Source organism: Leptonychotes weddellii, chromosome 1 (genome assembly GCF_054177405.1).
Source record: "Leptonychotes weddellii isolate Sample4059 chromosome 1, ASM5417740v2, whole genome shotgun sequence".
NCBI lineage: Eukaryota > Metazoa > Chordata > Mammalia > Carnivora > Phocidae > Leptonychotes > Leptonychotes weddellii.
The window spans coordinates 43,918,677-43,940,472 of record NC_138369.1 but is presented as its reverse complement, the minus strand read 5'-3'; the positions used below and the strand labels follow the sequence as shown (position 1 = coordinate 43,940,472).

Sequence of the window (21,796 nt, the reverse complement as noted above, 5' to 3'; positions counted from 1 at the left end):
GCTCAGGTCATGATCCCAGGGTCCTGGGATCGAGCCCCGCACCGGGCCTGCTTCTCCCTCTCCCACTCCCCCTGCTTGTGTTCCCTCTCTCGCTGTCTCTCTCTCTGTGTCAAACAAATAAATAAAATCTTTAAAAAATATATCTTAGGGGCGCCTGAGTGGCTCAGTTGTTGGGCGTCTGCCTTCGGCTCGGGTCATGATCCCAGGGTCCTGGGATCGAGCCCCGCATCGGGCTCCCTGCTTGGTGGGAAGCCTGCTTCTCCCTCTCCCACTCCCTCTGCCTGTGTTCCCTCTCTCGCTGTGTCTCTGTTAAATAAATAAAAAATTAAAAAAAAAATATCTTGGAGTATATAGCTTTGTCTTAATTTAGGACTATTTCCCTGAAATTAATTCCCAGAAGAGGAATGCCTGGGTCAAAAGGCCTGAACATTTGTTTAAGCATCTGTGCTCAGCTCAGGTCATGATCCCAGAGTCCTGGGATTGAGTCTGGCATCAGGCTCCCTGCTTAGTGGGGAGTCTGCTTCTCCCTCTACCCTCCGCCCCTGCTAGTGATCTCTCTCTCTCTCTCCCACTTTCTTAAGTAAATAAATAAAATCTTTTTTTTTTTTTAAAGGCCTGGTCATTATTTAAGCCTTTGATGAATATTGCCAAATGGCTTTCCAAAAGATTTTAGCAAGTCCTTTTTCCACCAGAAATGTAGAAGTATCTGTTGTTCACACTGACAACAGTCTTCGGTGTCACCAGTTTTTTAAACTTCGAAATCGAAGGACTATAAATGGCCTTTTAGTTTGCACTGCTTTGGTTACTTATGTGAGGTAGAAAATGTCCCATGTTTATCATGTTTTATCTGTCTCCGCTGACCAATTATTGGGTCCTTAGTCTGTTTGTTATCAATGTTAGATGTTCTTCACATAATAGAAATATTATCCCATTGTCTGTAAGACATTTCCCCAGTCTGAAGTTTGCCCTTTAATGCTGGATATAATTTTGGAGTAGGGTAGGGATTTTTGGTTTGTTTCCAGCAAGAGAAGTTAAAGAATGTTTTTCTGTTTTGTAAATAACCCTGTCCATCATTTCCATAAGAATTCTTCCATTTTCGGGTGCTTGGGTGGCTCAGTAGGTTAAGCGGCTGCCTTCAGCTCAGTTTGTGATCCCAGGGTTCTGGGATGGAGCCCCCCATCCCCCCCCACCCCCACCCCCTCATCGGGCTCCCCACTCAACAGGGAGTGTGCTTGTCTCTCTCCCTCTCCCTCTGCCCCTCCCCCTGCTCCTGCTCTCTCTCTCAAATAAATAAAAATCTTTTTTTTTAAAGATTTTATTTATGTATTTGACAGAGAGACACAGCGAGAGAGGGAACACAAGCAGGGGGAGTGAGAGAGGGAGAAGCAGGCTTCCCGCTGAGCAGGGAGCCCGATGTGGGGCTAGATCCCAGGACCCTGAGATCATGACCTGAGCCAAAGGCAGACGCTTAACAACGGAGACAACCAGGCGCCCCTCAAATAAATAAAAATCTTAAAAAAAAAAAAAAAGAATTCTTCCATTTTCTCTAATCTTAGAAAACCGTTCGCCCCTCCAGTTGTTTTGTCATCTTTTTAATAACAAAGGGGAGAAGAGGATTATTCCCTTTTTTCCTTCATATATTTGACTTTCCTTGACTTTTTGTTTTAGTACCTTGAAATATGCTCATTGGGGTTTGGGACTGTAGTAGGAAATGTAAATATGTATATGCATCCCAAAGAGTCTGGAGGAATATGTACCAAAAATACTAATACTGGTTATTTCTGATTGATGGGAGCAGGGCTGGGATGGATTTGTTATTCAAAGTGTGCTCAGCACCCTTATTTCCTTTTGGCAAGATACCCGTCTTCATCCCATAGTGTGGCTGCCCGCGACAGTACATTTGCCCAATATAGTACCTTATTTCCTTGGCAATAGTTTGTTTGGGGCCAAGCAGTAGGTATGTTACTCTAGCAGAACTCATCAGAGTCCTTCCCTGAGACTGATATATGAAACTGGGTATATAGCTCTCCTGCTGGGTTTATTTGGAAAGCTGGGTCTGCCTCACACCATGTTTTCTGCCAGGCAGAGAGATCACTCTGCAGAGGAAGGGAAGTCAACGTGCAGAGAAATCAAGACAGGAGAGAAGCAAGAAAGCAAATCCTGTGAGTCTTGTGTCTCCAGTTCCAGTCTCCAAGACCCTGATCCATGGTGTTCTTCCTTCAGTCTTGCAGTCACAGTTTCCTCTTCGATGAAGCTGGCTTTGGTTGGGATTCTGTTATTTGGCAAGTGAAAGAATCTGATCAGTGACAAGGATGGTCTTTGTGTGTTTTTAGTATCTGACGTAATTACTTGTTTGGTAGAAATATTTTAAAAATAAAAGAGAATGTATTTGTTAAAAAAAGAAAGTGTAAGTGCCCTCAAACATGCTCAAAAGCAGGCAAAATGTAAAACAGAGTATGAAAGTTGTACAAGTCTTCAGGCAGAGACTACCTTATCACCTTAGGAATATTGTCAATGAGATAAACAGGAATTTGTGGTGAAACAATTCTAGCTCAATGGGTGGGTATAGGGGAGAGTAGGGGCTCAGCCCCAGGCAGGAAATGTGATTTTCCATGGACTAGGAAGTCTGAGATACTGAGATTCAGGGGAAGGAAATTGCCCCTTAGTCCCTTGCCCCTGGACAAATCAAGTCCCTTCTCGGAGCCTCAGTTTACACTAAGTCTAGCTCTCATATTTGAACCCCTACAATATTCCAGGCACTTCACATTCATTATCTCACAGAATTCTCAGGAGAATTCTGAATTGGTCGTCCATATTCCCATATTCCAGATGAAAAAACTGAGTCTCAGAGAGGTGAAGTGTGACTCAAGTCAGTCTTTAAAGCCTTTCTAGGAACCTCAGCCATCGTCCTCTCTCTGTAAAATGGGCATAACATCGACCACCCCTGACCTAGTCCCAAGGATAAGAGAGGTAAAAGCCAGTGGAAATTGATTTGGGGTAAGCATTGTCCTTTTCCCACGACCCACTGGAAAATGCAGAAATTTGGGCAGTGGGAAGCGATGGAGGTGGAGTGGGGGGTCACAGCAATGTGCCTTCTCTGACTGGCCCCAATCCAGCCCCACCCACACTTCCTTTGAATTCCTCCCTCTCTCCGCCTGCACCAAATTTCTTCCCAAGGAAAGACTTGCGCAAGAGGACCTCAGTCAGGTCCCTTGGCCCCCTGCCCACACCCCAGGAGCAATTTGTGCTCCCCCCTCACCCCAAACCTGGCCCCTAGCCATCAGCCTTTGGAACCCGCCCAGTCCCGTGGCACTTTGGTCTTCTTTGGCCTGCTTCCTCCAGGATCCTGATTTAATTCCCTCCCCCACCCTCCCCCTCCCTGTCCCAGTCCCTCGGGGGCACCACACCTATTTTGAGGGGCAGGTGCAGGGGACTGGAACAGGAACACCGGGTCTGTTTTCCTGCCTGTCAACTGGGGCCACCTCCCTATAACTGCCTCCTTTCTCTTCACTGTCTACTCTTGCTTTGCCCTTTCTCTACCCCTTCATCCCCGCCCCCATCAGTCTCCTGAGCCCTTTTGAGGGCCTAATTCCCTTTGGGGCACTGAGGGAAAGGGGGAGGTGAGCGGGAACGGGGAGAAAGAGCCCAAGATCCCCAAGGGAGCTCCCAGAACTGGTCTCAAACTCCACAAGACGACTGGGTGGAACCCGCCAGTATCTGACATCACACAGATCTGGATTCGAATTCGATTTTTCCTCTGACCAACTGCTGATTTTGAACCCTTCAGCTCTCAGGGCCTCAGTTGTCCCCTCTGTGAAATGGGGGCTCCAGGAGAGAGGAGGGGAGGGAAGAGTCCAAAAGAGGATCTGACCTGAACTAGGGGATTCCTCCTCAACCACCGCGCCCCTTCCCCAGCCCGGGAGCGCAGCGGAGCCTCCCAGTCCCTCGTCCCCCCGCCGCAGGCTCCTCCTCCACTGACATCAGAACCGCAGGCGGGCGGAGGGGGCCAGCAGAGCCCGAGCCGAGCGCCAGCGAGAGAGCGGGCGGGCGAGCCAGGAGCGGAGCGGCGGCGCACGGCAACCGGCAGCCAGAGCTCGGCGCCAGCCACCTCGGGCCTCCCAGCCAACCCCGCGGCGGGGCAGCCGCAGGTACAGCCCAGGGGCCGCCCCGCCTGTGCTCCGGGGCGCGGAGGAGGGGTGGCCAGACGCCCCCAGTCGCTGGATACCCTCCCCCAAGGATGGGAGTGGGTGCCCGGACGGGCTGGGCTCTGGATCGGCAGGGAGAGGCAGGGCAGGGCCTTTCTCTCCAACCTCGGCCCGAGGCCCAGCAGGTGCCGGGCGGCTGTGGGGGAACTGAGTGGGTACTAGAGGAAGGTGGGGAGGGTGTGTGTATGTGTGTGTGTGTGCGCGCGCGCGCCTGTGTTCGGCTGGGCCTGAATATGGACGGACTTGGCATTTGGAGCTATAGATGTGTGGGGGCTGTGTTGGGTTGTGCTAATGTCTTAGCACAGGCATGTGGATCGGATATGGAGTTGCGTGTTAAGGGTATATTTATGGGTGGGGGTGTCTGGGAATCAGTGTTTTTGCTGCAGATGTGTGTCCAAGTGTTGTGCATGCTGGTATCTGGCTCAAGAGTAGTAAGAGTTGAGGCTATACGATTGTGTATTGAGGATGTTTGAAGTTAGGTGTGTAAGGAGTTGGGGTGCGGTTTGGAGCACAGGAGTTTCTAGGGTGTATAGAAACAGGATGAAGGGTATGAGTGAATCTGGGATGTCCGGTACATAGGTGAGGAATGTGTGTGTGTGTGTGTGTGTGCAGATGTGTGTTTTGGGGGGGTGTAAGAGGGATCCGTGGGAGGGCTGTTTGGGTGTGAGGATGTGTGGGGGGAGTGTGTGTGTGTGGACATGTGTGCTGATGTCTGGGTTTCCATGTATGATCGGGTGTTGGGGTATCTGGGTATGGAATGTACTGAATTTTGGGGCAGGTATTCTGCTTCAGAGGTGTGGGTGGAGCTCGGTGTGTTCGGGTGTGTCTGTGGACCTGTGAAGGTTGCATTTGCCAAGCCTCCAGGTGGGTTTTAAAACTCTGCCTTGAGAGCTTACCATCATGTCTCCTTTCCTAAAAGTTTCTGCCCCTGGGATGGGTGGTCAGGCCCCTCCTGAGAACCAGGTCCCATCCAAGGAGTGGGATCTCACACCAGGGACTCTAGTCAGGACACCATCCCTCATTCTCCCACAGAGGAAACAGAAAGGGAAAGTGCCTTCCTTGAGGTCACACAGCATGCTGGGCTCTGAATGGGCCCCAATCTGGCTGCATATTGGAAAGACAAGCTGAGAGTGGCCCCATCAAAGTCCTTTGTCCTCAGCAAACTTAGCTGGACCCCAGCCAATCATCATTTGGGCAAAGATGGACCCAGTCTCTATCCATTGCCAACCTCAGTCTCCCCATTGTCCATCTGATAAATGGGGAGAGAACTCCCACCCTCCGGCTGACAGAGGTCTCAATGGAGAAAGGTACAGGCTGGATCAGAGTCAGAAGAAGCCCATTTCTCAGGCTTCTGGGACCCAATCAGGGAGCCAGGAGGGAGAGGGGGTAATAGGAGGCCTGGGGAGCTCCAGCTGTGGCTGTTGTTGCCGTGGTAACAGTACAAAAGGAGCTATTTAAAAACATGGCTGAGATATTGCTGGAAGCCCAGGCTGCCGGAAACTTGATTTCCGAGAGGCTGGGTGGGAGAAGAAAGAGGAAGGAGAGGAGACACCCCAGCAATTCCCAGGGTGGGGCTGAGACATTGCTGGTTCTGGGGATAGGGGGACCCTCCAGGACCCTGTGCTTCTACAAGCTGCTCTGGGGTCTTCTCTGCTGTCCTCCTGGGGGTCAGTGTCCACCTGAGTGTTTGGATTTGGAGAGGGAGAAACTGGGAGGTAAGCTGAATAAATTAGTGAACGAATGAGTTTGTTGAAAAAAGACTTTTGCTGCCACCCTGAAGGATTTTCCTCTAGGCATGAGGACTTGTGGGAAGAACAAATGACTGGTGAATGAATGAATTTGCTGAATAATTTTATCAAATGAATGAATCAAGGAATGAATAAATGCAGGCTGAATGACTGAATGGGGCCTCAGTTCCCGAAGTTCCAACACAGAAGGCTGGGCCCCACTGAGTCTTTTCCCTCCATTCCCCTTCTCAGGAGCCCTGGCTGTGGCCAGGGGGCAGTGGGCCATGCCGGGGGCAGTGGACGGCCCCAGCTGGAAGCAGGTGGAGGACATTAGGGACATTTACGACTTCCGTGATGTTCTGGGAACGTGAGTCTCAGGGCAGGCAAGCGGGGCTGGCGGGGGAGGCTGTCTCTGAACTAGGGGGTGGGTTGGGAAGGTCTTCACTCTTGGGCCTGGCTGGCTGGGAGACTGAGTCCAGGGTGGTACTTCCTCTGGTCAGTTGATCACCACTTCCTGTTTCCTATAGTCCCGGCCCCGTGGCAGCCTTGCCATGGCCCAGTCTGGCCCATGTTTTCACTTCTGGCTGACAGTGGGTAGAACAGACGCTGCTCTTGGCTGCAGCTCTGGGTTCCTGTGAAGAGAACGAAGTAGGGGAGAAGGAAGGAGCCAGTTTTTCCAATTTTTGGCCAAGAGCTGGGGGTTTTGGCCTAGGTTAGGAACTGAAACTGGGCATGGTTCTTTTCTCAGTGGTGGGAATCCAGAAATAACTCAAACCTGATCTCTGCCCCTCAAGTCGATCCTAAACATGTGAGGGAAACACACCCAGGGAAAATGACAACAGGGTGTATGATGTGCTCCCGTTAAAGTCAGGAATGAGGACTTTGTAGAGCCCAGAATGGTGGCTTCTGCCTGGAGAAACCTTTCTGGAGAAGTGGGTATTTGAGCTAGGGACTGAAGGATAAGCAGAAATGCACTTGTCACAGAGGGAGAAGGGCATTCTAGGCAGAAGGAAGAGCATAAGCAAAGGCTGAGAAGCAGGTTATGTGTGGAAAGAGGAAAAGAATGATAGAGCTTATTATAATCAGAGACTGGGGAAGAGTGGAAGAAGAGGCTGAGAAGAGAGAACAGGTCACGTAAAGCCTTGAAAGCCAAGCTATGGAGGCTGGACTTTGTCTCATGAGCCATAGGAAGACATTTAAGACATTTTCGCAGGCTTGCAATTCAGGATGGGCACTCTGGCCAAAGCGTGGAGGGTAAATTGGAGAGGGACAAGACTGGAAACCAGCAATGAGGCTACCACAGTCACTAGTTGTTTTTTTTTTTTTTTTTTTTCCCAAGATTTTATTTATTTATTTGGGAGAGAGAGCACAAGCCAGGGGAGAGGCAGAGGGAGAAGTAGGCTCCCCATGGAGCAGGGAGGCTGACATGGGGCTCGACCTTGGGACCCCGAGATCACGACCTGAGCCAAAGGCAGATGCCCAACTGACTGAGCCATGCAGGTGCCCCCACAGTCACTAGTTATTCTGATGATTGAGATTTCACCACAAGAGATGCTTTTGACATATGACTTCCTCTTATCCCAGGGAAAGCAAAAAGTACTAGAAAAATACTCCAGTAAATCCTCCTTATCAGTGAACTCTAGTGCAAATGAGTTTGCTCTTTTCTAAGAGCTTGTTGTAAAATATTGCTTCTCAAATTTCAGTGAGCGTACAGATTACCTGAAGATCTTGTTAAAATGCAGATTCTGACTTAGTGGGTCTAGGGTTGAGACCTGAGATTCTGCACTCATAAAAAAGTTCCCAGGTGGGCGCCTGGGTGGCTCAGATGGTTAAGCGTCTGGCTTCGGCTCAGGTCATGATCCCAGGGTCCTGGGATCGAGTCCCGCATCGGGCTCCCTGCTCCTTAGGAGCCTGCTTCTCCCTCTGCCTCTCTCTCTCTGTCTCTCATGAATAAATAAATAAAATCTTTAAAAAAAAAAAAAAAAGTTCCCAGGTGATGCTGATGGTTCTTCAAGGATATAAAAGGTGTTAATAAACCATGACTCAAATTGACTGTAGCAGAAAAAAATGAACCAGTTATGCATAAATCAATAAGCTGAGGGCATAAACGTCAGGCATGGCTGGATTCAGAGACTCACATGATGTTATTAGGAAATTGTCATAAGGAATTTCTTTTTTTTTTTTTAAGATTTTATTTATTTGAGAGAGAGAGAGACAGCGAGAGAGGGAACACAAGTGGGGGGAGTGGGAGAGGGAGAAGCAGGCCTCCCGCCCAGCAGGGAGCCCGATATAGGGCTCAATCCCAGGACTCCGAGATTATAACCTGAGCTGAAGGCAGACGCTTAACGACTGAGCCACCCAGGAGCCCCAGGAAATTGTCATCAGGAATTTCTTAGCTCTGATTTCCTTTGTGTTACCTTCATTCTCAAGCAGGCTCTTCTCAAGTGGTGGCAAAGATAACCACCATTAGCTCCAGGCTCGCATCTTACCAGCTTGGCAGGAAAGAGCAGCTCATTCTCAAAGTGCCAGTAACCTGGCTTGCATCACAGGACCCAATTACTGTGGCCAAGGATAGGCTACTCTTGATTGGCCAGACCTGGGTCATGTGACCACCGCACGGACCAGGGCGTGGAAGAGTGATGGAGGGAGGCTCATCCCACATCCTTAGTTCACAGGTGGTCACCTAACCCTTAGGGGTATGGAGGAGGGGCTGAAGGGAAGCTAAGGTTCCAGTTCCCCAGCTCATGAATCCCCTCTCTCTGCAGGGGGGCCTTCTCAGAGGTAATCCTGGCAGAAGATAAGAGAACTCACAAGCTGGTGGCCATCAAATGCATCGCCAAGAAGGCTCTGGAGGGCAAGGAGGGCAGCATGGAGAATGAGATCGCTGTCCTGCACAAGTGCGTGGGCCACAGTGTTTCTGCCGGGGTTGACCCTGCCTTGACTCCTCCCATTCTCTTCCTACCTCTGCTTTGGGCAAATTGTTTAACCTGTGAGCCTCAAATTGCTCATTTATAAAATGGGGTAATAATCTCCACTTGGCAGGGTTGTGGAGAACGTTAGAGGTTCCTTTTTTTTTAAAGTTTTATTTATTTGTTAGAGAGAGCGTGGGCGAGAGAGAGTGAGCAAGAGCACAAGCAGGGGAGCTGCAGGCAGAGGGAGAAACAGGCTCCCTGCTGAGCAAGGAGCCCGATGCGGGACTCAGTCCCAGGGCACCGGGATCATGACCTGAGCCAAAGGCAGCCGCCCAACCGACTGAGCCACCCAGGCGTCCCTAGAGGTTCCTTTATTTCATGTGTCTGGTGCAGCAGTTAACATGACAGATGTGACTGAAATGCCACTGCTTATTTACAGTTTAATCTGTTCAGTCAGATCTAAAAGCCAATCCTTGAATGTGGCTCAAAGCAATGTATCTCAACTGGTGCGATCGTAGACCTACCTCAAGTTCCCCCCTATGTATTAAAGCCAAGCCACTCAGGAAGTTAAAAAATGCCTGTCTCATGACCCTCTGATTAAATAACCAACTAGTCTATGATTAGCTCATACTGATGTGAAACCTCCTGCCCTCACTGGAAAGCTGATAGAGAACCTTCACTTCCATCCTCTCTCCTGAGCTTTCCAACCACCCTGGGCAGGGATGAAATGATAATTTCCACTACTGGGTTCCGGGAGGGGACTGAGGCCCAGAGAGGGTAAGGGATTCGCCCAAGGTCACACAGCAACTTTGTGGCAGAGCCATGGCTTCTGTCAAGCTCAGTCACCATCATTGGTTCATTTATTGAGCATTCAGTGTGTACCAGGCATTATGCCGAGATTCTTATCTGCGTTTTCTTATGTCATCCTCACCCCAACTCTTTGAGGGAAGTACTGAGGGAAGTCATTGGCTTCATATTATAGATGTGGAAACTGAGGCTTAATATTCAATGAATAAGTAAGCACTTACTCTACCCCAGGTGTGGGAGGAACAATGGTAAGATAAAGCCCCTGGTCTCCTGGAGCTGGTGTTCTGGTGGCGGAGGCTGACAGACTTATAAACACAGAAACATTTTAAAATCGTGTATTGATCAGTGCTGCAAGGTGAAAAGACTTGCCCCCAAACAGCACGCACTAGAGGCAGGTGAGACCCAGTCCAATGGGTCCGACGCCAGGGCCCAGTGTTTGTTTATCTCTGTGCTCTCCTACCTTCCATTACATCATAATAAATTGTGGTAAATCAGCTTTTCCTTTTGGGACAGAACTCTGGTTTGTCCTGCCCAGGTCTGCAGTAGTGGCCTTTCGAGGTGAGGGTAGCGAAGTGGCTGAGCTGTCCTCAGCTCTGAACTACCTCATTTCTCCTTTCAGGATCAAGCACCCCAACATTGTAGCCCTGGATGACATCTATGAGAGTGGGGGTCACCTCTACCTCATCATGCAGCTGTGAGTGGCCTCACCCCTTGCTCACACCTCTTCCTGCTGCCCCTCCCTAGCCTCTGTGGCCAGACTGTCCTGTCCCCGGCTGCAGGGTGTCCGGCGGGGAGCTGTTTGACCGCATTGTGGAGAAAGGCTTCTACACGGAGCGGGACGCCAGCCGCCTCATCTTCCAGGTGCTAGATGCCGTCAAGTACCTGCATGACCTGGGCATCGTACACCGAGACCTCAAGGTGGGGTGAGAGGGTGTGTGGTGAGCTGGGGTGCCGGGTGGGACCTCCGCAAACCCCTCACTGTATGACCTGGGGCAACTCTTACCCCTTCCCTGAGCTTTGGCTTCCCTTCTGCAAAATGCACCCTGTAAAGCCTAAACTGCCTCCTCCCCTTCCAGTTTGGACACTTAAATGGATACAAAGGTGAATGGAGCTGGTATTTTGTCCAAATAACGGCTAGGTCTTTTTCTCATAATAAAAGTCCCCCTTGCTCTTTGTAGAAAACTTGGAGGGGACAGCAAAACATAAAGAAGGAAGCCAGAAACCCCTGAAATCCTACACCTCAGAGACTATGATGGATTCACATTTTGTAGCACATCTCCTCCGGTCTAGAAGAGCGCTGGGGTGAAACAGATCTGGGCTTGAATTCTGTCCCTACTACTCCCTAACTGTAGGTTCTCAGGCAAGTCACTTTGCTTCTCAAGGCATCAGTTTTCCCATCTGTAAAGGGGGATTATTCAGATTGGCCTGACAGGGATGTGGTAAGGATGAAATGAAATCAAGCTAGTGCTGGCACACAGTAGGTGCTCAAAAATTATTCAGGGCTCACAATATAAACCTGAAGTTTATAGAAAATTCCTTCTCACATTCCCGAGGCCCTTGTCCTTTCTGGTACTTTTAACCTCCTTGAGAACTTCCTTGAGTTTCATGTGCCTTCAACCAAGATGGCAGCCGTGAAGCCACAGTGGCTTTCTCAGTTTTTGAGGGGTGCTTGGGGAGGCAGATGGTTCTGCCAGCGTCTGGCCATCTCTGCCTCTTCCTTTCCCTCCCCCTTCCAAGCCAGAGAATCTGTTGTACTACAGCCTGGATGAAGACTCCAAGATCATGATCTCTGACTTTGGTCTCTCCAAGATGGAGGACCCTGGCAGTGTGCTCTCCACAGCCTGTGGAACCCCAGGATACGTGGGTATGGAGCATCCTGGGCTGGGGCCATGTGTAGGGGAGGAATCGGGAGCTGCAGGGCAGAGATTTGTCACCACCATGTCCCTTTCCCTCCATAGCCCCTGAGGTCCTGGCCCAGAAGCCCTACAGCAAGGCAGTGGATTGCTGGTCCATTGGGGTCATTGCCTACATTCTGTGAGTGGGGGCTTGGCCACTGGGGCATGTGGCTCCAGCATTCTCCTCTCCCCTACTTTGCTCTCTTCCTCCTCTCTGCTATTTCTTCTTTCCTGCCGCCTATGTTTGTATCTACCAATTAATGAGTAAGATTACTTCATTCAATACATACTATGTTTCTGGCACTATGCTAAACACTGGGGATTTAGCAGAGAACAAAACAAAGTGCCTGCCCTCAGGGAGGAAAAACTCTAGTAGGGGAGATAGATAATAAACAAGTAAATAAATCTATAAAATAATGTCAGGTATTAAGATACTATGAAGAAAAATCAAGCAGGGTAGGGAGATGGGGATGGATGCCATTTTAGATAAGGAGGTCAGGAAAGTCCTTTCTTAGGAGGTGACATTTGAATAGCCTCCTGAATGAAGTGAGGGAGCCAGACATTCGAGGTGTGGGGGAAGAATGGTTTAGGCAGAAGGAACAGCAAGTGCAAAGGCCCTGAGGAAGGGAAGATGGTAGCAAATTAAGAAACAGAAAGGCTAGTGTAGCTGGACAGGAATGAAAAAAATCAGAGAGGGGCAGATATCCCCTCTTTGTAAAAGGGGGAACTCCCCCCTGTGGGTGCGGCCTGACCCGAGACTGCCCCAAAGCCCCATCCTGGAGCCAATGGGTGCACTGAAAGTGGATATGAGGATGAGTTTCTCCCTGCCCAGGCTCTGCGGTTACCCCCCCTTCTATGACGAGAATGATGCCAAACTCTTTGAACAGATTTTGAAGGCCGAGTACGAGTTTGACTCTCCTTACTGGGACGACATCTCTGACTCTGGTATTTGAGACTTTGCCTTCTTCCCCTGGGCCCTACCTCTGGTGCCTTTCACATCTGTTTTGGGGTCTCTTCACTGCCTGCCTTTGGTCAGATTCCCCAGCCCCAAACTGAGAGCTGTCTTCAAGACCAGACACCCCACCCCAGGTGCTTCCCTCTGCCTAGCCCCCGGTCTGAGAAGCTTGTAGGCATGCATTCATTCAGCCTTCAAAAATAGTATTTTTGAAAATACCTCATCCATTTGACTTCCTAATGCCTAAAACACCACCATAAAGGTTTTCATCTGTCCTTTTGTGCCTATTAGGAGGCAAACCTATGAAGCCATTATCAGTCACTTACACATCAGTGTGAATACACTGAGTAGAACCTTCTTTAAGAACAAGTTTTTCATAAGGGAAAAAGAGAGCTGGAAGGCTGCGGTGGGCGGGGGGCTTAGAGAAAGAGTACAAGTGGGGTCGGGTGGTGGATGGACAGATCTGGCCTCTTGTCTTGCTTAAATGCCAGGCCAGACCTGAGGGGGTGGGTTTTGTCTTGGGGGTGTCCACAGGCACCACCATGCTGTTTCTGTCTTTGCCTTTGCCTTGGGGGTTCAGCCAAAGACTTCATCCAGCACTTGATGGAGAAGGATCCTGAAAAGAGGTTCACCTGTGAACAGGCCTTGCAGCACCCATGGTGAGAGCTCCCACAAGCTGCAAGCTGGGATGGGGTCTGGGGCCCTCAAGCCTGCCTCTGCCTTCACAGACAACCCTCCACACACCCCCATCCTAGGATTGCAGGAGATACGGCTCTAGATAAGAATATTCACCAGTCGGTGAGCGAGCAGATCAAGAAGAATTTTGCCAAGAGCAAGTGGAAGGTGAGTTCCTAATCCTGGGTCCCAGCCTCCCCAGGCGTCCTCCCCACCCCACTCCAGACCTCAGCTCCCACAGCACCTAGCATCAAGTCAAGCACACAGTGACTGCTCAGGGATGCTTACTAAAGAACCTCATTCATTCATTCATTCATTCATTCATTCATTCATTCAACACTCCCTGACACCTACTCTATCCCAGTGAGAGTCCCTGACCTCCAAGTCTAGAGGGAGAACAGTATAACTCTTAGAGACATCTACTCCAATCTCTGGGGTCCTGGAAGGATGCTGATGGCCTGACAGACCTATCAGACTCGACAGCTAGGTAGGAATTAGCCAGGTACAGCAGAATCATGTCTGAGGCAAAGGGAACTGGCATGCAGAGGGCCAGAGGCAAGAGAGGGGGAATGTGGCCATTCAGGGAGGTACACGTGTTCAGTAAGCCCGGACGGACTGGAGGGGCTGCGGGGCAGGAGCCCAGACTGGAAATGCAGGTAGAGGCCTCGAGTGCCACAGTGGAGAACGGACTCAGTCCTGAAGATACTGGCGAGCTCCAGAAGGATTTTCAGCAGTAACCTGCCTTCCAGAAAGGGCTCTCAGGGTGCAGAGAGAGGCATGGAGTCACGGCTGGGAGGCTATAGCAGAGATGTGGGCAAGAGATGGTAAGGGCTTGGACCTGAGAACAGTGGATGGCTCAGAAGTCCTTTAGGAGGTAGAACTGACAACAAGTGATGTATTTTGAGATGTTGGCAGAGAGAGATGTCAAAGGCTAGCCCAAGATTTTGGTTGGGGACATGGTGAACGGTGGTACTATCACTGAGATGGGGATCCCAGGGGTACACACTTGGGGGGGTAGGATTCTGGTTTTGGACCTGGTGAATTTGAGGGTTGTGCTGGACGCCTTGGTGGATATGTTAAATAAAGAATGATACACACAGGCATGTGGGCAAGTTATTCAAACTCCCTGTGCCTCAGTTTTCTCCGGTGGCAGTGGTGACACTAACAGAGCCCACCTCAAAGACCTTTGTGAAGATTAAATGAATTGCTAAATAAAGTGCTTAGAACAGTGCCTGACACATGCTGCTATATGAAGTGTTTGCGATGATGTGAACAAGAATTAATTATAATGGGTTATGATATATACTTGTTCATATACACACGTTTTATATATATGCCTGTATGTGTGTGCAAATATATAACATGGCTGAGTGTCGTCTAATAAAGACTTGTAGAGGTTTCAGGGGCTTTAGTGGATCAACCACTAACACCTGAAGGAAAAGTAACAAAACCAGTGCAAGAATCCCACCACTAGACCCTGTCACATGATCTCCCCCTTCTCCCCACAGCAAGCTTTCAATGCCACGGCCGTGGTGCGGCACATGAGGAAGCTCCAGCTGGGCACCAGCCAGGAGGGGCAGGGACCGACGGCGAGCCACGGGGAGCTGCTGACACCAGCAGTTGGGGGTGAGGACCAGTGCTCTGTGCAAGGGCGTGAGTGGTCCAGGAAGAGGCATCCAGGCTGGTGTAGAGGCTCTGCGCCTACGGCCAACTCTGTTCTCTCTCCTCATGCAGGGCCAGCGGCTGGCTGCTGCTGTCGAGACGGCTGCGCGGAGCCGGGTCCGGGACTGTCCCCTGCACTGCCCCCACAGCTCTAGGGCCCCAGATCCAGGGTCCGAACCCTTCGCGTTGGAGGGGTTGGGGCACCCTGCTCCCCTTCCCTCCCTGAACTGGAGAGTTACCCTGCCCCGCCGCCTCTCCACCCCTTTCCCTATCACTCCTCTGCTGCATTTTCCATACAAATGTTTCTATTTTATTGTTCTTTCTTGTAATAAAGGGAAGAGATAAAAACATAGGTAGCTCTGTCTCTCCAGAGAATCCCCACCCCACACTGCTGTGCAAACTACTTAATTTGAGTGCACCTGGTTCCTGAGGTAGTTGCAGGAAGCCCCCTTCCCAACACAAGACTGGATGGGGGGAGAGGTATTTGGGGAACCCCTTTGTACAGTGCCCCCCACCTAGCCCTCTGGGTCTGTAGATCTCCTGCGCTTTGCTGGTGGCTCCTGAGCCCGGTGGGGTTGGCGCAGGTCAGCACTGAACAGTACCTGGGGGCAGCAGGGAGGACACTCTGGGGGGTCAGGGTACACGGAGTCAGGGCTGGTGGGGCTGGTGGCAGTGTGGAGAGCTACAAGAGTTCACGGGGAGCAGGGTCAGGGCAAGGAGCGCCCACTAGAGTCAGGGCTGGGGTGGGTGAAGAGTCCTGGAGGACCACCTGCAATGGCGGTGGTGGTGGGGGAGTCAACTGGGTCAGGGCTGGGGGAGGAGTCCTAAGGGGTCTGGGTGGGAGGAGGAGGAGGAGGAGGAGGAAGAGAAGCTTCAGTACACTTACTGCTTGGGCCCAGCCAGCATAAGGTCCCCACAGGCTCCGGAAAAAGCTTCCTATACCAGAAGTGATAAGGTGAAATTAATTAGCCCTCCTACTCCCTATCCACAGGAGTGGGATTTTATGGAGAGGTGTGAAAAGTTTCTACCACCTCAGCCCACTACCAGCTCCAGTGTTGCACTCTCTCCTTACCCAGTTCCTTGTTAGCCTGGGGGCTTGGACCCTTGGCCTGGGACGTGGTGGGGTGCCAGCTGTAGTCACGCTGGGCAATCTGCCACATGTGGACATCCACGGGCACGGCCTGGGGCTTGTCTAGGGCCATCAAGCAGATGCAGTCAGCCACCTTTGAAAGAAAAAGAGTGAGCCACAGAGGAGGAATGGCAAGATCCAGCCAGCATCCTGCTTCTGGTCCCAAAGCTGGCTGTTTCCTTCACCACTCCGAGGTTACTATTATTTTACATTCTCCATCAATATACACCCTCTTGTAATAACTTTAAAAATAGCTATGATGAGATTTCTACTGTGTGAACACCCATGTGGGCCAGGTTCTCATAACCTGGGAAGAAGGCAGTACTATATCCTTTCTGCAAACAAGAAAACAGGTTCAGAAAGGTGAAGTGACTTAGCCAAGGTTACGTGGCTAGAAGAGGCAGAACCAAGATTCTCCGTTGGGCTGAAGTTCAGAGCACATTAAAAAAGGTTTTTAAACAAAAATCCATTTTTAATCTAGAGAGAAGTATAAAGAAGAAAACAATAAATGCCCAATTCCCAATCATTTTACTGCTAGCAAACCTTGTTGATATTAAACAAAAACTTTTATAAGTACATATAATTTCAAGATAAAAACAACATGAAAAGGAAAAACATCTTTCCACTTGTCTTCCCAAAGGTATCCACTATTAAGTTTCCTGTGGTTCCTTCTGGAAATTTTTGTACACATATAGCAGTGTATATGTGCACCTGAACAAAGAGCCTTTTTATTTTTTTTATTTTTTATTTTTTTAAAGATTTTATTTATTTGACAGAGAGAGATACAGCGAGAGAGGGAACACAAGCAGGGGGAGTGGGAGAGGGAGAAGCAGGCTTCCCGCGGAGCAGGGAGCCCGATGCGGGGCTCCATCCCAGGACCCCGAGATCATGACCTGAGCCGAAGGCAGACGCTTAACGACTGAGCCACCCAGGCGCACCCAAATAGCCTTTTTAAAAATGCACTCAGTGGGGCGCCTGGGTGGCTCAGTTGGTTAAACGACTGCCTTCGGCTCAGGTCATGATCCCAGGGTCCTGGGATCGAGTCCCACATGGGGCTCCCAGCTCAGCGGGAAGCCTGCTTCTCCCTCTCCCACTCCCCCTGCTTGTGTTCCTGCTCTCGCTGTCTCTGTCTCTGTCAAATAAATAAAATCTTTAAAAATAAATAAATAAAAATAAAAATGCACTCAAGGGACAAAGTCCTTTATATTCCTTCTGCACTTTGCATTTTTTCTAATAAAACATCTGCTTGTATCCTTTCTCTTCCTGCCCTGCCTTCAGCAGCCAAGCATGTACCCAGCTCTCAGGCCTGCCTTATCTCCTTCTCTGCTATTCTCCACATGGGTGGTGAGGGTAGCTCCTATCCCAATGGGACCTCACCTTGGTGCCCACCCCGGGCAAGGTGCAGAGGGCCTTGTGGGCCTCCTCATAGGGGGCCATGTGCAGCTGCCGCAGCCAGGGTAGCCCACCCCGTTCTTCTAGGATGGCTCGAGCACTGGCACTCACGTAGCGCGCACGGTACCCCAGGCCCAGCTTCCTGAGCTGAGCCTCTACCTCTGGCCCTGTTGGGAGTTGGGGAGAGTGGGGGTCAGGCATCTTCAAATACTTCCTGTCTTCAAGCTAATGGGTGAGCCCTCTGCCCCACAGGAATGCTTTCCCTAGGCACCTCTCTCCCACCTCATTGCCCTTTGGGAGATGCCAGGACATTTACTTGTGCAAAGGCAAGGGTTAAAGCCTGGGTTCTGCCCCTCTACAAATGTTTTCTGAGCACCTACTACCCGGTCTTGGGCACTGGAGCAGGGACAAGAAGGACTTGCCCTGGTGGAACTCCCCAGTTGAGTTCTTTAACCTTTCCAAAGTGCATTCACATCTATGATCTCAAATAATAACCATAATAACAACAGCAGCTTCTATTATCAAGTGCTGGGTATTGTGTGGGGGCAAAGTGCTTTAGGCACATTATTACACTTTTCTCAAGGACCCTGATGACAGCACTATTATTTAGGGTAATAACTTGCTCAAGAAGGGACAGGGTGTAGATGGGATCTTGCACCCAGGTCTGGGAAACCAAAGCCCATGCTCTTAGACCCTTAGAGCACCCTGCCTCATGAATGCTTTACTCACCACTCAAACCCTTCTGAATAGAAACTGTTATTCCCATCCTACAAACAAGAGAAGCTTGGAGAGGTAAATGAATTCTTTTGGTCTTATGACTACTAAACTGGGAGCTGAGACACAAGACTGGGTTTCTATTCCTCAACCCCCCCAAGACGGGGTTTCTAAGTACCAAAAACATTCTTTTCTCTAGCTGGCCTGTTTCCTTACTATGCAGTCCCTAAGCACTTCTCTTCGCTTTATTCTCACATCTGCCAACTGATATATTTGCCTCTGTAAAATACTTGCCTTACAGGGCTGCTATGAAGAACACTAATGTTCTTGGATGCAAAATTTTTGGGTTCCCTTAGAGATGGCAACTTAAATTTTCTGCATAATTCCTGTATGTCAAATACACAGTATGTGTATTTCTTTACTTCACCCTTGTGGCAACTCTGATAGGTAGGTGCCATTATTATCTTGTTCCAGATGAAAAAACTGACACAGAGAGACTAAATAATGTGCTCAAGGTCATCCAGCTAGATGTCAAGTGCCAAAGGTAGAATTCAGACCTAGGCAGTCTGTCTCCAGAATGAGTGCTCTTAACCCCAAAGTACCATATACCATATATAGTTGGGTTTTTTTGTTTTTGTTTTTGTTTTGTTTTTTTGATGAAGCACTGAACCCATGGGGTATAAAGCAAAGACTAGTGAGGTGCTGACATTTTAGGGACAGACGGGGAGGATTTGGTGGGGCTGATCAGACCAGGCAAGGTGGTTCTGGAAGAGGGCAGTATTTGGGAAGGCAAGAAGCTTTGAGATGGGAGATGGGGACCAGGGCAGAAGTGACGAGACCCTGAAAGCTATTGGAGGGTCTGAGGGCAGGGACCCACCTACTCACCAGCCAGGGCCTGCAGGCTGGGGAAGCCATGGTAGGTGACATCATCAAGCTGGATGAGCCGAGGTCCGAAGGCCTGACAGAGCCGTTCTACCATGCCAGTTATGCGAGCAATGTTGTTGTTGGATGAACAGATGAAGGAGAAAAGGCACTCGATAGGGTCCTGTTGCAGGAGTCGTACACCTAGGGAAAGGTAGGGGATAGGATACAGACCTGCTGTCAGGAGTGGCCTCTTCTCACCCTCAGATCCTAGGCACTAAAGACCTAGAAGCATCCAGGGGGAATGACGGACAGTGTTGTTAGAGAAAGCAACACCAGAACTCTCATTCCTCATAGAATCCATGAGGTCTGGGCTATCATTACATTTCACAGATAAAGAAGCCACAATGTAAACACTATGAGGATGGGGATTTGTGTCTGTTTTGTGTTTGTGTCTGTTCACTGCTATATCCCCAGTCACATAGCAGATGCTATGTAAATATTTACAGAGTGAATGACGTCACCTGCCCTAGGTCACACAGCCAGGATTTGGTCCAATATCCTTGTCACTACGCTGTGGTAATCAGCAGAACAATAATAATAGTAATAAATAATTACTATGTGTCAGGTACTATTCTAAGCAAAGCTTTACACGTTAAATTAACTCCTTTAATCCTTGTAAAATTCTGATTTACGAATCCTTGTAAAATTCTGTAATATAATCCCCATTTTACAGATGGTGAAACTGTAATTTAACCAAATTACAAGAACTCCAACCCCTGCCCCAATCCTTGAACTCACCTTGGAATTTCTGAGCCACCTCTTGAAAGTGGGGGTCCACAGAACTCCAATGGTGATATAGTTGAGCCAGGCTGACATCCAGCTGGAAGTACTGGTGCACAGTCTTTAGCTCTTCTGATGTAGGCCTGCCAACCCATCCCTTGTCGCCTCGGTACACAGTACAGTAGAGCTGGTCCTCAGTCTGGGTCAGTGTCCATACCTGGTTCGCCAGCACTCCAGTCCAGTGCGCAGGGTTTTGTTCCCTCCACCTGAGCCCCCAGGCACACAGCAGCCCTGGTACTCAGTTTTCCTTCTTGCACCCTTTGGGGCCCTCCCACCCTACAACAGCTTCATACACAAAACTGACTTAGGAAATGCCAAGTCATTTCCTCACAACAATACACTGGCTTTTTTTTTTTTTTTTAAGTTGGCTCCATGTCCGGCGTGGAGCCCAACGCGGGGCTTGAACTCATGACCCTGAGATCAAGACCTGAGCAGAGATCAAGAGTCGGATGCTTCCGACTGGGCCACCCAAGTGCCCCTGCACTGCTTTTTTACCTCCACTTTATAAAGGGGGGAAACAGGCTCACCACCCGTGCCTCAGTTTCCTCTTTTGTACCCTGAGGTTTCTTCCATCACCCCCAACATTCCTTTACACTCCAGACCTGCAGTGTCGAGGGTCCAGGAGTCAGGGTCACTCACCGGAAGGACTGTCCGGAAGCCAGAACCAGGTCCAGGCGCAGCTCCGAGCGTGGACAGGGGATGGAGGCCCACAGGGCCGGGAAAGAAGCTAGAGTACGATGCCCCATGCTGCATAGCAGAAGGGAGCGAAGAATTCCACGCCAGGCTCCGCCTCATAATGGCCCCGCCCACTCGGTACCAGATCTCCCGTAGCCAAAAGACCACGCCCACACAGACTACACATCCCTTAAGGCCTCGCCCACCAAGCCCTTGCCCCCTAGTTTAAGGCCCTCCCAGTTTCATTTAATTCTTCCACTCCCCGTAGGCCCCGCCCCTTACGGGCGGGGCAAGGGCCCCTCCCCCCCAATCCTCCGTCCTTCCTCCTTACGTATCCTCCCCGGCCCCCGCCTCCCGCGCGGCGCGCACCACTGTCCTCCGAGCTGTCGCGACTTTGGGAAGCGCGCGCAAATGCACTCTTCCGGCTTCTCCAGGGGGCCGACCTCACTCTCCCCGGAAGTAGGACTCAGGCCTGGCTTATTGGATCCGGAGGTAGCCAATCCGCGAAGAAGTGAGAGGCGCCAATGAGAACAGGGTGTGGTGGTAGGTGGGCGGGTCTCTCCGAGGCGCCGCAGCGGTTGGCGCGCGCTGGGCTAGCTGCCCGCTCTCGGCCTTTTCTCTGGGGATGTCTGCACTCGGCACGCCAGGGTGTCCAATCCCCACGCCCCGCGGACCGGCCGCAGAATGCGCCCTCGGGCCCCAATCCTCACGGCCTGATCTCCTCAGACCCTCGGGGTTCCTCAGGCTTCCCTGTCCGCAGAACCAAATCCTGTCCCTCACCGTCCTCAGAAAGACTTTCTCCACCGAGCTTCTCCAGTCAGATATTCGCCCTCTTGACCGAGAATCGGACCCGAACACAGCTCGGGCCCCTGCGAGCCCCAGTGAGGCGTCTCCACAGCGTCTGTCGCCTGCGGATCCTGTCTTCGCACCCGCCGGCTGGGCCGCTCCCCTCCAGAAGGCCTCACCGAGCCTCGACTTCGCAGTCAGGCCTCAAGACTTCACTCCATCAGAGGCCGGGCTCCTCGGACTGCCGCGCCCCGGCCGCAGCTGCGCTGCCCAGCTGCTCCCTTCAGTCTCGGGGCATTCCTTCAACAGCACTCCCATCATCTCACACCCGTGCCTAGTGGGGCCTGTCTGCCTCGCCGTTTGCAGGGCTGGCTGCCTGGGCCGAGGAAAGATGTTTTAAGTAATTTCTTCCCTTGTGGAGGAACACAATGAGCATGGAGCTAGGAGACAGGAACTTTTATCTGGGCCACTTTTCACCTTGTAGCGCAGTGATTTGGGGTTACTGTGTCTGAATGAGTAGACTGCAGATTCCTCAGGGGCAAGATTTGCAGCTGATTT

The 21,796-nt window shown here is 50.6% G+C and overlaps 2 protein-coding genes and 1 long non-coding RNA gene across 13 annotated transcripts in view; 2 read left to right on the top strand and 1 right to left on the bottom strand.

Moving 5' to 3' along the window:
• Positions 1-2,405, top strand: part of LOC145721816 (uncharacterized) — a 6,557-nt gene extending 4,152 nt beyond the window's left edge. The window contains exon 2 of the long non-coding RNA XR_014145733.1: positions 2,083-2,405. This is a non-coding gene — a long non-coding RNA (uncharacterized LOC145721816). The remainder of the gene's footprint in view (positions 1-2,082) is intronic.
• OGG1 (8-oxoguanine DNA glycosylase) lies at positions 1,935-21,074 on the bottom strand. Of its 11 annotated transcripts, none has more exons than XM_031034189.2 (8): positions 20,784-21,074; positions 20,417-20,524; positions 19,736-19,983; positions 18,959-19,138; positions 17,345-17,526; positions 15,911-16,061; positions 15,725-15,774; positions 12,235-15,520 (listed from the first exon to the last, which is right to left on the bottom strand). In XM_031034189.2, the coding sequence occupies exons 2-8, from the start codon at positions 20,521-20,523 to the stop codon at positions 15,239-15,241; spliced, it is 1,200 nt and encodes a 399-aa protein (XP_030890049.1). In that variant the 5' UTR covers position 20,524; positions 20,784-21,074; the 3' UTR covers positions 12,235-15,238. The 11 variants fall into 11 exon arrangements, with proteins under 11 accessions (XP_030890053.1, XP_030890052.1, XP_030890058.1 ...); XM_031034190.2 differs by having other exon boundaries at positions 20,822-21,074; XM_031034193.2 differs by lacking the exons at positions 12,235-15,520; positions 20,784-21,074 and adding an exon at positions 1,935-2,272 and having other exon boundaries at positions 15,911-16,030; positions 20,417-20,716.
• Positions 6,191-15,190, top strand: CAMK1 (calcium/calmodulin dependent protein kinase I). The gene is made up of 11 exons (XM_006739002.3): positions 6,191-6,299; positions 8,698-8,829; positions 10,271-10,345; positions 10,431-10,569; positions 11,389-11,515; positions 11,610-11,685; positions 12,379-12,491; positions 13,082-13,160; positions 13,257-13,344; positions 14,685-14,802; positions 14,911-15,190. The coding sequence occupies exons 1-11, from the start codon at positions 6,217-6,219 to the stop codon at positions 14,991-14,993; spliced, it is 1,113 nt and encodes a 370-aa protein (XP_006739065.2). The 5' UTR covers positions 6,191-6,216; the 3' UTR covers positions 14,994-15,190.
• Positions 21,075-21,796: the final 722 nt, after the last annotated feature.

Excerpts from the sequence above, each read along its gene's own strand:
- CAMK1 (XM_006739002.3), top strand. The coding sequence starts at position 6,217 with ATGCCGGGGGCAGTGGACGGCCCCAGCTGGAAGCAGGTGGAGGACATT. Across the intron at positions 6,300-8,697 it reads TTCCGTGATGTTCTGGGAAC|GGGGGCCTTCTCAGAGGTAA; the intron begins GTGAGTCTCAGG and ends CTCTCTCTGCAG. Across the intron at positions 10,346-10,430 it reads CTCTACCTCATCATGCAGCT|GGTGTCCGGCGGGGAGCTGT; the intron begins GTGAGTGGCCTC and ends CCCCGGCTGCAG.
- OGG1 (XM_031034189.2), bottom strand. The coding sequence starts at position 20,523 with ATGGGGCATCGTACTCTAGCTTCTTTCCCGGCCCTGTGGGCCTCCATC. Across the intron at positions 16,062-17,344 it reads TGCCCGGGGTGGGCACCAAG|GTGGCTGACTGCATCTGCTT; the intron begins GTGAGGTCCCAT and ends TTTCTTTCAAAG. Across the intron at positions 15,521-15,724 it reads ATGCTGGCTGGGCCCAAGCA|CTCTCCACACTGCCACCAGC; the intron begins GTAAGTGTACTG and ends GAACTCTTGTAG.